At 41.2% G+C, this 17,581-nt stretch overlaps 1 protein-coding gene across 3 annotated transcripts in view; it reads left to right on the top strand.

Annotated features, from left to right (window-relative positions):
- The window catches only part of FEZ2 (fasciculation and elongation protein zeta 2), a 40,186-nt gene that overhangs the window by 19,036 nt on the left and 3,569 nt on the right, over nt 1-17,581 (top strand). Inside the window, exons 6-8 of one of the 3 annotated variants that reach the window (XM_004765454.3) lie at nt 12,427-12,507; nt 14,551-14,626; nt 17,506-17,571. In XM_004765454.3, the coding sequence (XP_004765511.1) occupies nt 12,427-12,507; nt 14,551-14,626; nt 17,506-17,571 (223 nt within the window). The remainder of the gene's footprint in view (nt 1-12,426; nt 12,508-14,550; nt 14,627-17,505; nt 17,572-17,581) is intronic. The other 2 variants (XM_004765455.3, XR_200413.3) reach the window with 2 other exon arrangements.

Raw genomic sequence — 17,581 nt, 5'->3', positions numbered from 1 at the left:
ATTTCAGTGGCAGTTCACATGAGTATAAGAACAAGTCAAAGTATACCACTTATGTTTTAATTTAGCAGTGGTTGGCACCTAGAAATATCTGAAGTTGTAAAGACGTGAGTGTTTACTTTCCTGACATCATACATCAGTGTATGGATGAAATGGACATACTTCCTCCTTTAGGATCCTTAAAATAATGTTTTCAAATTAAAAGTTACATGTAAGATTGTGTTTTCTAAGTCCAGAGTTGAGAAGGTAGGAATCCGTAGTATCTTTTCTGTTTGCCATAATCACTGAGCTTTCAAGAGAGAGTTCTCATGTTTGGACTTAGCAAAAATGAATAGTTGCTTCAATCTAACCTGAAGAAGTTTATTTTGAAAACTCTGTTGTGAAAAAAAAAAAAATTGCCCTGTTGCTTTGGGGGGGGCTAGGGCGGTAACTGCTTAAAGATGGGGACAGCCAGCCTTGTGATACTCTTTCTTATATATATATTTTTTTCACAGATGCACTGCTCTGTTTATGACTCACTTAGCTCATACTGTGATAAATAGTCAAATCTATTCTGTTTCTCTTTTACATGCAAAAATGCCCCACTAATAGTTTTTCATTTAAACTTCGTCAAAGCTGACTTTAAGAGAAGTGTGTTTTCGTTTGGATAGCTCTTATTAGATTGCTCTGAAGTTATTCTAATTTTTGCCAGCTCCTAGTTTAGAAGGATCTATTCTGACACAACTACTTGAATTTGGGGCTTTTGTTTAAAATGAACAAAACTAGCTTTTTTCTTCCCTTTTTAATTTGGAATTTTAAAATTTCACATTTGCTAAGATGACTTAGACGGAGGATTGGCAAAGCAAACTACTGCCTGAGGGCCAAATTGGCCCTCTGCCTGTTTTATAAATAAAGTTTTATTGGAACATAGCCATGTCCATTCATTTCCAGATGGTCAGTGGCTGCTTTGGTGTTACAAGGACAGAACTGAATAGTTGTGATAGACTGAGTAGACTCCAAACGAAAATATTAACTCTCTGGCCCCTTATAGGAAAAGTTTGCCAACCCCTGATTTAGACAAAATGTAATAAAATTAAAAAACTAGAAGAAAAAATATATGCAAACCCCAGTTAAAGTGAATTAGTATAAAAAGATCACTATATTTTGACTAAAATTTATTTTAAAATGTAGCCTTGTTTTATCTAAGAGTGTATTGAATTGTTCCTTTCTTCAGGGCCCCAGTCAGCAGCCTTAGTGGTGGCTGTAGATGGTGATCCCTTGGCCATTCCATCTCCAAGCCACTTGCCTAAGCCCCTCTGCCTAGCAATAGACCTTTGTGTTTTTTTTTTTTTTCTCTTTAAGATTTTATTTATTTATTTGAGAGAGAGAGAGAGAGCATGCCCCGACCTTTGTGCTTTTTGTGTCAGATTCCCAGTAGCTAAGTGAAGATAGCTAGCAGGTAGATCAGTTGACTCTAGATTTGGGGCCAAATGAAAAACTTAAAAATGTTGGCAGCCTTCTGGGTACACTATTTATAGACAGTAATAAACAGTAGTCTGAGGAAGGTAGAGGAGAAGTAGAAAAGGAGCTCATCCCCCTCCACCTCTTTTTCTAAGTAGTGGTACTCAAGAGGATCAAGTCTGCCCTATCTATGTAAGTATAAATATCAACACATTTTCAACAGTAATTTGTTGGTTACATTTGATAGCATTTCTCTGCAGGTTTCTTTTTCTCTTTTTTTTTCTGATAGTTGACACACAATGTTACATTGGTTTCAGGTGTGCAGCACAATGATTTGGCAAGTCTGTACATTATGCTGTGCTCATTGCAAGTGTAGCTGCCTCTGTCACCATACAACGGGGTTACAATAATACAGACTGTATTCCCCATGTTGCTCCTTTCATCCTGTGACTTCCTCATTCCAAAACTAGAAGCCTGTACCTCTCTTCCTCCGGCAACCACCAGCTTGTACTCTGTGTTGATGGGTCTGTTTCTGGTGTTGGTTTGTTTATTTGTTCATTGATTTTTTAGATTCCACATGTAAGTGAAGTCCTGTGGTATTTGTATGACTTATTCACTTAGCATGATACCCTTTAGGTCCATCCATGTTGATGCAAATATTAAGAATTCATTCTTTTTTGTGGCTGAGTACTATTTCACCACATCTTCTTTATCCATTTATCTTTTGATGGGCATATTTTTGACTATTGTAAATAATGCTGCAGCAAATATAAGGGGTACATATACCTTTTTGAATTGGTGTTTTTGTTTTCCTTGGGTAAATATCCAGTAGTAGATCGTATGGTTTTTCTATTTTTCATTTTTTGAGGAGTCTCCATGTTGTTTTCCACAGTGGTTGCATCAGTTTACATTCCCACTAACAGTGCATGGGGATTCCTTTTCTCTTTCATTTTGTTAATGTGATGTATCACATTGATTGATTTGTAGATATTGAACCATCCTTGCATCCATGGAATAAATCCCACTTTATCGAGGTGAATGATTCTTTCAGTGTATTGTTGAATTTGGTTTGCTAATACTGTGTTGAGGATTTTTGCAAATATGCTCATTAGGGATATTGCCTGTAGTTTTCTTTTTTTGTAATGTCTTTGGTTTTGTTTTGAGTAATAATGTTTGCCTCACAGAATGAATTTGGAAGCTTTCCTTCCTCTTCAGGTTTTTGGAGTTGTTTGAAGAGAATAGGTATCAACTCTTAATATTTGGTACAGTTTGCCTGTAAATTCATCTGGTCATGGACTTTTGTTTGTTTAGGGTTTTTGATTACAGATTTAATTTTGTTCCTAGTAATCAGTCTGTTCAGATTTTCTTTTTCTTCCTGATTCAGTTTTGGAAGACAGTCTGTTTCTAGGAATTAATCCACCTCATCAAGATTTTCCAATTTGTTGGCATATACTTTTTTATAGTAGTTTCTTACAATCCTTCATATTTTTCTTTATTGTAATAGGCATTTCTAAAAATTAGTGTTAAGGCCATAGAATGGAAAGTCATTGTAGGGTAGAGAAAAACTTGGATGTGTAATTTTATTGTTTTAATAGTTCATACCTATGAATTATGAATTAGTTTAGATGTAATGCAGGTTTATTTTATGAAAGATAGTATTGCCTAGAGAATTGTGTCACCACCAGTTTTTGTTTACCATTATCTACTATTTGTTTTCTACATTTTTCTTTTGGTGACAGACTGGTAATAGTGAGCTTTCATGACCCAGCAGTTAAAAATCAAATCAGGAGTCTGTTCTTGACTCTTTATGCCTTGGAGAGGTGTGTTTATTGTTTGTTAATATAACACAAATTCACATAAAAGCCACAATATGCCAGCAAACTGTAGTCATATTATATACTGAGAGTATTCGTAAGTATCAGGAAATAATTCATAAAATTGCCAGGGTTAATTATTTTACTCTAATTTTAGTAGGTTTGAAAGTGTTTGCCAACACTTAATTACCACATTAATATTAAATTACATAAAAATTTACAAAGATCTTCAAATAAAAAAAATAGATAGACACTATTCCGTTTAACTCCTAACCTTGAAAATCTTCATACTACATCTTTCTGTTCTGAGAGCAAATTCCAAAATAAGTAGCTTAATATTCAAAACATACTCAACTATTTATCTGCTTTGGTATAACTCCTATCTTCTAATTTACTTGGATCTGCTTTTTTTTATGCAGAAACTAGTTTTTGGTAGAATCTGCATTTGTAACTGCTTTATAGTTCACATTAAAAGTATTTGATTTGAAGAAGTGTCAAAATAAACAGATTCAAATTTTATATCTTAGGTAATACCTTACTTATTTAAATATAATGCTTTGTAATTTTTTTTTAACATTTATTGCTTTCTGTTCTATTTTCTTGTGTTTTATGTTTCAATTATTTTAAGAATTTAAAAATTAAAACTATTGTTCTGTAAGTCAATATTTGAAAATTGTGTCATGCAAACTATTGCAAATGATATAATTTATAAGGAACCATAATTATGTTTGAATTTCACTTTCTTTTGAACCTCTCGAGTATAAAGAATATTAATGGAGTCAGAGCATAAATTAGGATACGAGTCGGGAAATAGATGAAAAGCATTTCTTAATTGCTTTTCCTAACCTTTTTTCTGACACTGAGCTTTGAATTTGGGATTTTTAAAAGATTTCCTGATCCTTAGAGATCTGTGCCATTGGGTGTCAGATAAGGCTAAGAGAAAAGTCTGATAGCAGGAAATGTCTGAATTTTCTGAATTTTTCAGAAAAGTCTGGCCTCCTGGTTAGTTTTTCCCTTCCCTGTGTTGGATCCTGCTTTCTGTGAAATGAGTTAAGCTGGTGAATATGCTGTGCAGAGAATGATTTGATAAGTTTAGGACTCCAGAAGAGAAATAACAAATCACATCTCTGTATCTGATTCTTGTTGCTTTTCGATTTACATAGTGTTTTCTAGTTCTTTTTCTTGTTCAGAAAGACCTTGAATAACCTTCAAGTGTTACTTGTTTTCAGTTCAAGTTTTTTGGCTGAGTTGTGTATTTAGTGTCTTTTCTTCATGTTGTCTAAAGCTCCTTAGGCTAGAGAATATAGTCAGGAGTGTATTATTTCTCAGTTGCCATCTTATTTATATGAGGAGAACTAAAATGACTCATTACTTGTTCTGGAGAAAAGTGGAAAGATGTAGTTACTTCTTTTTGGGAGCTACGTCCCAAATGTTCTTCTAGCCTTTCTAGAGGAATGTTAGGAATATTTTTGGATATTTTTGGATTTCTGTATTTGCTGAACTCTTTGCTAAGTGATTCCCATGGACTGCTTCATTTAATCCTCACAGCAACCCTATAGGTTTTATTAATATTCCTGCCATTTCATAAATGGGTAGACAGAAGCTCAGCAGAGGCCTCAGTGCACAGCACCTGTCCACACTGGCTCGAGCACGTAAGACAGAGGTGTGTGCAAGGGACCCTTGGCTCTGCCTTTCTCCTGGTCAGACGTGTAGGCGTTTTGTCTGTGGGCCTGGAGATCTTGGCTCCTTTCCCTCTTTCAGATTTTTCCAGTTTTTGTTTTTAATCTTCTGTATCTTGTTTATACTTTGTTCCTGGTTTTGTATGGGAAAAGATTCCAGAGAATGACTGATTTGGAGCCTCAATACTACTCACGCCAGGGAAGGAAATGGTCATGAGGTAGCTGTGAGTATTCTCCTTGTAAAGCATGTGAATGGAGCCCAGGACTGAGTAAACTTCCCCTCATCCTTACTGTTACTTGGCACTTTGTCAGCAGTGAGGGAAACAATAAAATAAGTACTGTTGTGCTTAATCATTTTCCTGCTTATAAATGGGCTCATATCAAAAATTCCATTCTGAGAAGGACATTTTTCAGAGCTGCTAACTCCTTTGTAAAGATATGGTGAAAAACAGATGGATAGATCACAAAATTTTAGATCCCCAGAATCTTTGCTAGCTCTTCACTTTGCATTTGAACGTTTCGATCCTTCGAATTTAGAAATGGTAGATTAAATGGAGGAAGGATTAGGTTTTCTGACATATTTAATATTGCAGTTGTTTTGTTTGTTTATTTATTTATTATGTATTCATTCATTCGTTCATTCATTTATTGATTTTTTAAGATTTTATTTATTTGACAGAGACACAACAAGAGAGGGAACACAAGCAGGGGGAGTGGGAGAAGGAGAAGCAGACTTCCCGCCCAGCTGGGAGCCCGGTGCAGGGCTTGTTCTCCGGACCCGGGGCTCATGATCCGAGCAGAAAGCAGCTGCTTCACGACTGAGCCATCCAGGTGCCCCGCAGTTGTTTATTTTAATTAAGCTAAATTAAAGTTAGAAATCCTTAATATCCTTTATTTCATTGCGCATTCCTAACTGCGAGATTTCTGAAAGTGCTGTGACGTGCCTGTGGTACTTTTACCATGAGAAATATTCAACAAAGAAACGCTTCTCTCCTTCTCTTCCTCCCCCTGCCCTCCCCGTTAAATTGAAGCATAGACAAAACCCTCCCTCTGGCCCTGTGTAGTACCCTAAGCACCTAATCACACCACGTCCGCTCTCAAGATTATAAATGTAGTGTTTCTAAATGAGGTGAAGTTTACTAAAAAGTAAATTTAATCTGCCTCTGAGGTTTTATCTTTTTAAAGTTCATTTTGCCTTCCAAAAGGGTGTATTGTTTTCTGGAATTTATAGGGCAGTTGTGAACCCATCTGTTGTGTGCTCTCTGGAGCTCTTTTCCTTGTCCTCTGGCCTGGTCTTTCCATTCCTTGATCCTTCCAGCTCATCGATCTTCTGCTTGCTACTTTTTTGTTATCCTAGGGGTTCTGTATTTCTTAGTCACTCCATTGTTTTACAAACCTTGTCAGCAAGATTATTTATCTTACTTTATTAATCTCACACTGACTTCCTAGACCAGGTTCTTCGGTAGACTTTTTCAGAACTCCGTTGTTGACTTCTTTGACAAATAACTTTGTATCTTGTCATGTCATCTTTCTTCTGTTTGCCTTCAGATTATTTTTGCTTTTAAGCACTTAAAAAAAAAAATTCTCTCCTACAAGAAGTCAAGAGAAAAAATTTGTCTCTTCATGGTATGGTTACCCTAGGCTATAAGACTCTTGGGCTCTGGTCTTAGAGATGTTCAGCCGTGGCTTAGCAGACATATAAATGCCATTGGAGTAGATAACTCTGAATGTGTCATTTGGCCATGCATTTTTTCCTTCTAGAGCACTCACATTCTAACCTTAAGTGACCTTGCAGTCCTGTACTCTTGGGTATGTGTGTGTTTTGATTTGCCATCTTAAAGAAACCATGGGTCATCTTGGTTGAGATAATTCATAGATTGACACGATTTATAAATAAGAGACCTTTACAAATGATAACATTTAATCACCTATTTCACTGGTGTGGATACAAGCGTCTCTGGGTTTAGTAACTGCCCTCCAGGCAGATATCAGTGGCAAGCCTGGGAGACACCTCTGAGCCCTGCTTTCTAGTTCAGTATTTTTCTATCCCAGTTGACTCTTAGAAAATTTTCTGATTGCAAATACTTGTGACTAAGGTGTGGTTCCTAGTTCCATCCGTAAATCTGAAAGTATTTCCCTGGTATGGGTAATAATTGATACTTAAGCCAGTGACTGTCCATCAGATGCCTCCTGCGTGCTGAGGATGGGTTGTGCTTTGTTGGTAACGGGAAGAAGTATCTGACATTATTTCTGCCCTTAACGATGGTGAGAACTTAACTGAATTTATTAAAAATTAACCCAACCTGGGGCACCTGGGTGGCTCAGTTGGTTAAGTGTCCTCCTCTTGATTTTGGCTTATGTCATGATCTCAGGGTCGCAAGGTTGAGCCCCTTGTCATGCTCTGTGCTGGGCATGGAGCCTGCTTGAGATTCTCTCTCCCTCTTATTTGCTCCCCAGCCCTGCCTCAGCTCTCTCTCCCCCCCAAAAAAAAAAAAAAAAATTAACCCAAACTTTTTTTCTTTCTCTGCTGTTTTCTGTAGATATTGTGCCTCACCCCCACTTTGAAAAAAGTCTGGATTATCTTTTCTCTTACTACTATGAGACAAGCATGTACTGATCTCCAGTTCTGTGCCAGGCGCAAGTAGTAAGGATGCAGAGTGAACCCCAGCGCGTGGGGGCGTGCTGCGGGTGCGCGGGGGGTCCTGCTGACAAACCGCGCAGTGTGCTTTTTGCAGTGATTCTCAGCCAGGCCAGGTTGCCTCCCTGTACGATTTTAGGCAGTGTCCAAGCACACTTGTCCTTGTCACAAGCAGATGAGGTGAGGGGCAGTGCTACCAGCATTCTGAGTAGAGGCCAATGATGCCATTCAACATGCCGCCCTGCACAGGACTGCCCCCGCGACAAAGGACTGCTCCCTGACTCCACACGTCAGTACTGTCAAGGCTGAGAGGCCGAGGTGTGCGGTGATAACTGCTGTATTCAGAGCAGCTGCCATGCTCTTGGTGTGTTCTGTGCCTGGCCCCATCTCGTGATGGAGGTGTGGATAAATGACTCTTACCCCTGCTTTGGTTCAGGGGTCTGGGAAAGGCTGAGTTGAATCTGGAGGACAAGAAGAAGAAGGGACAGGCATACCAGGCAGAGGGCATGGTGGAGGCAACCATCTGGAGGTGACAGGCACATCTGGGGCCCCGAAGGTGGTTCACTAAGCCTAGAAGTTGAGAGAGAAAGCTGAAGGCAAGAGAGAAAGTCACTCAGAAGAGGATGTGGAAATAGCAAAGTAGAAGGCGGAAGGAAACCAAAAAGAGGTTTTAAGTGGATCATTCCCTGTTCAGATTTGTCTTTTGGCAGGATAACTTCAGTGTTTCAAGGAGAGCTCATTGGAAGGGGGAGTCAGGAAGGCTGGTGCACTTACTCGGGTAAGCAACGAGCCACACAGTTACAACAGGGCTGGGAAAATGCTTGACTTTCAGAGATAGGAAGGAGGTGGAACATATTGGTTGGGCAGCAGGGAAGAGAGGGTGAAGGGTGGGCCGCTGATTCCCGACTTGGGCAAACGTAGGTGGAACCCATGTGTCCCCTCCCCACACGGAGATACACAGGTGTGGTTAACAGCAACTGCATCAAGCCTCAGGCCCAGCATCTCTGGGGGGATACCTGCCAGTCCGCTCTGCTCCGGAGCAGCCTGCCCTGTTAGCACCTCTGCCCACGCGGCCGGAGCCGCAGTGAAAGCTGCTGATGGGAAGGAGGGGAGATCGAGCTACTCGGGAGCTGCTGTTCCTGTCCTGCTCGGGGAGACCAGCAGGGCCCCCGCGCACTGGCTGTGGAATGAACGCCGGGGCTGGCCCGTTTGGCCACTTTGGGTCTTGTTCTCTGAGAGGCTCTCCTGTCCACTGTTCTTTGTAGCTCGTCAGGGAGGGTGTTGACTTCACGCCGCAGCTTAGACGTCACCTCCTCTGAAAGCTTTGCTTTGACATCTGGAATGAAAGTTGGAGTTGTAGCTCAGGGCTGCGCGCACCGTCAGCGCCCTCGCGGGGTTACCGGTTCTACCCCCGCGGCTCTTGGGGCTCTTCTGCCAGCATGTCGGGTCACCAGGGGAGGGGGCGCTCACTCCAAGTCGCTGCTGCCTGTAGCATCTGGCTCCTGGGTTTTGAACGATTGGATCCAGGAACGAGAGAGATCCAGAATGCTGAAGAGCAATAGGACTTAAAACAAACCAACCAACCCCGTTATTTCCGGTGGCAGAAAGGAAGATGAGTTCAGGTCTGGATGTGGGCAGTCTCAGCAGGATTCAGGTGCAGATGGCCACGAGGCCACTGAACACCCAAGTGACACTCAGGAGGGTCGTTTGTTGCAGTAAAGCTGGCTGACGTGACCAGAGCCCTCCCCCAGTGCTGGGCTCGGTTCTCAGCCCATTCCTTCTCTTGGCAAAGGGAGCTGTACATTCGTGACAGCAGACGGGAAAGACGGCGGCGTGGGACTGTCCAGAGAGTGTGCCTGAGAAAAACGGGGGACAGAACCCGGAGGGCACTGGTGTATGAGAGCTTAGCCCAGAAAGGGGCACCTCTCGGAAGGGGCAGCCAGAGGGGCAGGGGGAAGCTCAGGGCTCTGGAGGGACCTGGGTAGGCGTCCAGGGGAGGGGGCACCGGGGAGAGCTTACCAGGGGCCTCGGGGATCTGAGAAGTGTCCCAGGACCTCAGTGTCAGAGGCCTGGGAAGCCCTGGGACGAGCTGTTTGAAGAAAGCCCGGGGAAGGGAAGTCGGTGAGGGCTGGAGAATTTCAGGTTGGCCCCGCGAAGAGCGGGGAGGGAGGACAGGGCTGTGATTCCCGCCTGGGGGGTGGGATTGATGGCAGCCGGAGCCCCAGTGGAGGAATGTTCTCCGACATCTCTCTCAGCCGGTTTTGTTGTATTTCCTGTGACCCTTTAGATGTCACCGTGCGGTCCTTTCCCCGGCAGGACGGGAGGCAGTCCTGTGTTACCGGCGGCAGCATTGCTTCCTGCTCAGGCCACCGCGGGGACTTGGGCGCCTGCCCTGGACTCAGCTGCCCTCACTAGGGAGAGTTCCTTTACTCCTTTGTGGGATCAGCTGTTAGTTTCCTGCTTTTCCAGGTTGCTGTGGCTTCAGGTGGCTGCATCTCCCCTTGCTTCCCCCCAGCCTGGTCGCTCAGAGGTCACCAGGCAGGCTGCCGGCAGTGGCGGCGCTCAGTGGAGCCCACAGCTGCACGATTAAGAAGGAAACCTCAGTTTCATTCAGCTGGAACCTCGGAGCTTCCAAATGTGCATCTATTTTTTATTTATACTTTTGCAGTGACAGACATAGGTTTCCAACTGGGGAGGTACAGCCAGTGTTTCTAGAACGTGCTGTTCAAATGTAAAGTATACCCCAGTCTCCTGATGCATGGAGGCTAAAAGTCTTCACCTTGTTTGACGGTTCCCGAATCTATGTCTGGCTTTAATATGCCTCAGGATAATGGAGTCAGAGTATGTAGAGAATGAGGTACTTTTTCTTGGTTGCTTTTGAGAGAAAATACATTTGATAGAATTTAAGAAATGACTGTAGCTTCTGGAGCCAAAGTAGTTCATCTCTTGATAATATGCTTAAAAATGTGAGCAAATTATATGATAGCATATGAAAAAGCTACAAAACAAAAATCTACGAAAGAGTTATGCGTAGGTTTTCTTTTAAAACTAGCTTACGTCGTCAAAGGGAATATAGTTATGCTATCAGCAAAGTGAAGCGCATTCAATCAAGGGGACAGGACCAGACATTTTGTTCTTGCCAGAACAAAACGGCCTGCAGTCTGCGGAGGAGTCTGTGGGGAGGGACCATTGAGGAGGAGAGGCATGGATGTATATGTTCTCCAAAGATGGTAACATTTGGTACTCAGATTTTCGATAATAGCATTGAGTACTTGACTGATAAAGAGGCATTTAGCTCCTTCATGACTGAAATTCGTTGTGTTTCTCAACTTTTTGTTGTTAGGACTTATTTTTACTCTTAAAATTCACTGAAGACCCCAAAGAGCTTTTATTTATTACATAAGTCATATTGGTGGATAATTATTATATTAGTTGAAATTATTATATATAGATGAAATTTTTAAAAGATTACCAATCATTTTAAAATGCCAATAAGAAATTCATTGATGTTTATACAAATAGCATGTTTTATGAAAAATAACTCTATTTTAAAAAAATTAGTGAGAAACAATGGCATTCCTATGCATTTTTGTTAATCTTGTTAATACCTGGCTTAATTTAAGAGAGCTAGAGCCTTAAATCTGCTTCTGCATTCAGCCTGTCATTTTGGAATATTTCACTATAAGTCATGAAAGAATGAAAGGGGAAAAAGCAAATCATGCCTTATTATATCTGAGAAAATAATTTTGAGCTCATGGACCCTAAGAGTGTTTCAGGGACGTCGTGGGGGTGTTCCTGGGCCACACTTTGAGAACCACTCAGCTAAACCATACGTTCTTGAAAGCAGAGATTGTTCCCGTGGTTTCCTCTTCTGCTCCTGGGGGCCTGGTAAATATTTGTTATATTGACTCCTCAAATGTGTTCACTGATTCAACTTTCCTCTGCAAAAATCCAGAGAGGGGGCCCATTGGGTGAATCAGGACTAAACTCCCTTTCCAGGATGCCTTCCTCCTTAATTAGTCACACCGTAAGAGCCCATCTCAGGCCTCTGACTCAACAGCCAGAGAGGTGCCACTGGACTCTTTTCCCTGCGTCTGATGACATTGCAGACTGGTCACAAATCAAGATAAGTAGTTGAGGGAAAAAATATCCCTTTATAGTACAGTGAATTCTAGGAAGTCTCAGAGGTTGGTGGGGGAAAGAAGCGAGCACCGTTTCCTAGAAACAGAGTGGGAAAGCCTCTGTGGAAGTGAGAGGGGCCTGCTGGCACGTGGGGTCCGCTCTGCTCTCCAGGAAGCACATGTGCTCCTGCAGTTCGCGCTTTCTGCACCAAGGCGGTGGCGGGCGGCCCGAAGAGCGGGTGGGAAGCCGTCCTCAGCTCTCCAAGTAACGGCATCCTCGTTTGCCAAACGCTACGTTCGTATTTCTCCCAACGGGTGGTAGAAGTATGCCAACTTAGGCGGAAAATATGCATACTGTTAGTATTAAGTTCTCAGACTTTTGATAAAATGTAGGTAAATAATATCAAAAGGTAGCTTAAAACTTAGGCAGTAAATTTTGCCGAAGACAGAGGTGTGTACAACTTAGGCTATTGACGTTGGAGCCAATTTAATTATACGTCTGGTGAGGACAGTCTTCGGGAATCTAGTGGCATGATAGCCATTGTTTGACTTGCAAGGAAATGCAAGCAAAAACTGTTGGAAAACAGCATGATTTTGGTCTGCTTTATCTGAATGAGTAGTGGCATTTTCTAACTGCTTGTCTCTTGGGCACGTAAGTCACCGTGGTGCGATCTTACTAACAGTCTTTGAACTTCTTTCCCTGTCCTTGTCTTCCGGCCGCGCGTTGCTGCCTTTAGCGCTTCAGCGTGGAAGGGATCTCCACTGTCATTCAGAATGGCCTCCGCCACACCTTTGGGAATTCAGGTGGAGAGAAACAGGTGCTGGCTTAGCCTTATTTTCCTCATTCTCTGCTTTATTGTTGCTTGTGTAAGTGAAGGTCCTGAGAGCTGGCAGTTTTACTAATGTACTAAGACTGTTGCTTAAAAAGAGAGAAGTGAAAGTTCACCATTTTTACAGTCTTGATAAAGCACACAGTTACCTTTCACATGTTTCAGAGCTCCATTTTCCACTACCTTTAAACAAATTGCGTTGACACCATGAGATGCATGTATAGAATGTAGAACTAAACTAGAATATGCCACGCTAATTCCAAAAGTTTGAGAAACAAGATGTCATTTTGTGGGAAGAGGAAAGGTAATGTTGGTGACTTTTTGATAAGAGTCCTAGGTCAAACATGTCAGTAAGAGTATATGTATATCTTCTCTCCTTTTAAATGAAATTCCAGTGTTTTTAAGGTGTATCATGTAGTGAGCCAACTTACTGCCTGCCAAGTGCGGCATGCAACTGATTTACGCAAATCTATACGTGAATAGACGTACACAGTCAAATGTGTAGCACTTTGCTTTATATTAACATTTTTGTATAATGATTTAAGGAGGATCGTGAACAGAGGAAACCCAACCATATTAGTGAGTGTGCTTAAAATTACTTTTCACAATTTGAAATTTTCACTTTAAAAAGAAAACTTCATTGTAGCTCTTAAGTGTGAGAAAATGTGCAGAATGTAGCTTTTGACAGTTTATTGAAAGAAAACATTTGAGTGTAGGGTTTTTACTAAAAGATAGTTTCTGTATTGCCCAAGAAGGGCAATAATATTAAATAATCCTTCACACTGACATTTCTAGCTCTATTAAGGGATGGTCTAAAATTTACTTATTATTTTTTTTATTCTGGCACCTCTACCTCTCTCAGATGCACAGGATGGCATAGTAGCCTCCAGACTGACCCACACATGCCAGTGGGACAGGAAGCTTGAGAGCGTAGCCTTCCTGATGCTCTCAGAGGCCAGCTTGCCTGACACACACTCTATTCGTGAAACCCCCGGGGGGCTTGTTTCCAGCTTCTGGTGTATTCTTCATAGAGAAACATTCAGTGCTACCGTTGGGTATCACCTTGGAGAAGTCTACACCAAAAGATAGTGGGAATTTTTTCTTAAACATGGAATAATTCACTTTTCCTACTTATCCTCAAAAACTGCTTTACCTTGTCTTTTGATTACGAGGTCACCCACGGATGAAAGCACTCACGGAGGATTAGGAATAGAGCGGAGATAGAGCAAGGACTGAGTAATGGGTGGGTCTCAAAAGATTCTGAGTAAGACAACAGTAGATCTCCAGATGAGCACATGCAGACCACACTGAACTATAGTGGAGTGGTCAGAACAGGAACATCTGGACAATAATATTTAGATTCTGCTTTCATGGGACATATTTATAGGCCATAACTCTGATACTTGTGAGCCTTTATAGTAGCGAACGAGGCCATTTGTCTCGATATCAGATGTGAATTTTTATTATTCACTGGGCCGTCCTCTCCTTTCACTTTTCTCTTTTCCTTTAATGCCTTTAAACATCCTAACTAATTTAAAATAATAATAATAATAATAATAATAATACACCTCTAAAATTGGTATGTGTGTCTGTGGTAGTACATGACCATTTTGTTCAACCAGAAAAAAATGGTCTGAAACAGAATTTTTTGGGCATTGGGGATGATTTGGTTTATGCAGAACTGTCAAAACTATTAAAACTACATTTTTAGTTTTAAATTACTATTTTTAAAGTGTGTTGAAAATATACAAGGAGAATGTTAGGTAAGACTTTAATAATGAATATATTGAACAGTTCACCCTCAGACCTGATTTTGTGAAATTTTCAATAACTGAAAGGTGGAAAAAAATGGATATTTATGTTAACATTGAGCTTGATTAAAGCAGACAGAGGTGGGCAAAAAAAAGAGCCCCAGCTGAGATAGTAAGATACTTCATTTCATGTTATAAAATAGACCTTTAGTAACTGTATCAAATTTTTGCAGATAAGGTCATTCAGATTTAAGTGACTTTTTTTTTTTTGACTTGGCAGTACTTGACAACAGTCATTCCTTATGAGAAAAAAAATGGACCACCATCTGTTGAAGATCTTCAGATATTAACAAAAAGTGAGCAAAGACAAAATTAAACTCTTACCATATTTACTTTTGCTGATTCTGCTGCTTTCGGTTGGTTGATTGTTGCTGTTATTGTTTTGTTTTGTCAATTTAGGGTAGTAAATGATGGATGATGTCATTATTTACTGAGAATGAAACCATGGATGGCTTATAACATCAAACATGACACTAAGTCCAGAGTTGATTTGTATTTTTTGTGCTTTGTCTTACCTTTTGAAATATTTACAAGCTGAACTTTTGAGGAAAAAAATGTAACTTGGTTCGTCATCATCTCTTGGATGTTTAAGAACATATAATTTTTTTTAAAGATTTTATTTATTTATTTGACAGACAGAGATCACAAGTAGGCAGAGAGGCAGACAGAGGGAGGGAGGGAAGCAGGCTCCCCGCTGAGCAGAGCCCGATGTGGGGCTTGATTCCAGGACCCCGAGATCATGACCCGAGCCCAAGGCAGAGGCTTAACCCACTGAGCCACTCAGGCACCCCTCAGAACATATAATTTATCAATAAATAAGGTCTGTCATGGATCTTCTATAAATATGACTGTCAGTAACTCAGTAGGAAAGATTTAGAATGTGGTCTATAGCACTCTTTTTTCTTAGGAATGTAGAACCCCAAATCCAAGGTAATAGTCACAGGTAGAATTTGAATTGATAGTAATATTTTAAGAAGAGTCATTCAGCAAATATTAAAAAGGCCAATTCTGTGCCAGGCTGTGTTCTGGACATTGAGATGTTTCAGTGAACAAAGCAGAAAAGATACTCCACCTTCAAGACGCTTGTATTTTAAAATAATTTGTTAGACTTAAATATATATTCCCCATTGAATCTTTCTTATGGTAACCATAAATGAGCCATGAATTCTAGTTCAGTCCCTGTTATTTACAGTGATATCCTTGGATGTTACTTACTTTCTCATAGTCACAATGAAAAACAAGGATAAAAATATTTTCTGTTTCCCTCATAGTAAAAAATGAACATATGTGTGATTTGGGTTAAGTCACTTGTTTTCCTTGAAGGGGCTGGATTTGCTGACCTGTTAGATTCTTTGCAACTGTAAGTCTTTGTAATAACTGCTGATTTAAAGAGGGAGCCAAGTGAGAGGGAATCACAGGAATGGATATTGGTGATGAGACCTATTTTGGAATTTAGGAATATGGAGGCATGAATGGGGTGAGCTGTTACCTGAAGCTATTATTCCTTCCTTTGGTGAACAATCCTTGAAGAGCCTTTAATAATAAATCAAATAATGCTAGCCAGTCTAAAATAGAGAATGACGAGATTAACTGCGTGGCCAGCCCTCTGATTTTCCAGAGGAACTCACGAGACGTAGTATCTAAGATCACAAGGGGAATGGTGAATGGTTAATTACAGGGCTGGATCTCTTAATTCCCAGTCCACTGTACTTTTTAATAATGCTAGCTTATGGCATGTGATTTTATGTAGAACTGAAAATAAATCTAAAGCATGATGGGAAGCAGAAATACTGAACAGAGTAGCCTTCTCAGAAGGCTACATAAATATTGCCTTGGAAGCCAGAATTATTGAAAGACCTTGGCTTCTCAGATCAAGGACAGACATACTTGGCCAAACCAAAGTCATCATAATTCCCACACCAAAATGTCCTCAGGCTGATTCTCAGGTGATGTATTTGTTGTAGACAGACACCATTTGGAATCTCTGGGTGAGTGAACATGTATGGGGGCATGAACGAATGTCCAAGTTAGCATGACTTTCACTTTGAAAATAAGTGGTTATCTCGGGAAAACTTGGGGGAGAATGGGCACCTCTGCTTCCACCACCTTGTAGATGTTAGCCACGGGAGAAGCCCCGGGGAGATGGGGCGGCATTTCTGGTTATATAGCCTTCCTCAGAAAAGCTGTTGGAGGAACACAGCCATAGTAAGAAGAGTCAGGATTAGTTGTGTTCGTCAGTACGGCTAATGCTTACACAGCATATATTCCGTGCAGGGCACTATTCTAAGTCCGTCACATCTGAATTAGTAACTTGGTAATCACAAGCCTTTGAGACTGGTCTGGGGATGGTTCTTATTTTACAAACGAGGAACTTGGTGCACTGGGTGGCTAAGGAACGTGCTCCAAGTCCCACAGCGGGGAAGTGGGAAGGCCAGGGTGTAAGCCCAGGTTGAGGACTTGCCAGTTACACCATGTCGTTTTGTTCTATTTTGTGGGGAAAGAGTGCAGCATTGTCCGCGGGATGCTCTGAGGAGAGTACCGAGCGAGTGTAGCATTTCTTCACGTGTTTATGTGTACCTCAGTTGCTGAAAGTTTTAACCATTCTAAAAGCCGATTTTTCTATTTGTCTTTGCTTAGAGATAAAATTGTCAAAGAATTCCCTTAGGATAAGGCTGATTCACCAAGGTTCCTCCGTAGTCTAGAAGCAGCCTGGCTGGGTGCTGCTCTGCGAGGTCAGTCCTTGTTTTGGTCTCTCACAGTTTCCGAGAGGGCTGACAGACATCCTTGGAGAATGTAGCTCACTGGTCACTTACCTTAGACTCTCCAGCTTGTGAGATCTGCAGACTGAGGCTCTCCTGTTCCCTAGGGCCCACGGAAGTGCTCACGGCGGGACCTCACTTCCCAATATTTATGATGACAAACCTGAGGCTCTGTGTAAATAAGCCCCTTCCTCTTTCCTGGTTCCACTGTTTGGAAGTTTCAAATCGGGGAGAGGAGTCTCGGGTAATAGGACCATTGTCACCTGAATAAGGACTTAACTACATTCTTGAGCATTTGTGTTTTTATTTCCACACGGATGTGTTATACCATCTAATTAATTAAGGCTACAATGTAATTGAGATTTTCCATCTGAATTTGAAGTTGTTGCCTTATATTTCTCTCTTTTATTTTGTAGTTCTTCATGCCATGAAAGAGGACAGTGAAAAGGTTCCGAGCTTGTTAACTGATTATATACTGAAAGGTGAGTCTTA

The sequence above is a fragment of the Mustela putorius genome, unplaced genomic scaffold, assembly GCF_011764305.1.
Source record: "Mustela putorius furo isolate JIRA1106 unplaced genomic scaffold, ASM1176430v1.1 tig00000281_pilon_pilon_pilon, whole genome shotgun sequence".
NCBI lineage: Eukaryota > Metazoa > Chordata > Mammalia > Carnivora > Mustelidae > Mustela > Mustela putorius.
This window is presented reverse-complemented; position numbering and strand designations above follow the sequence as displayed.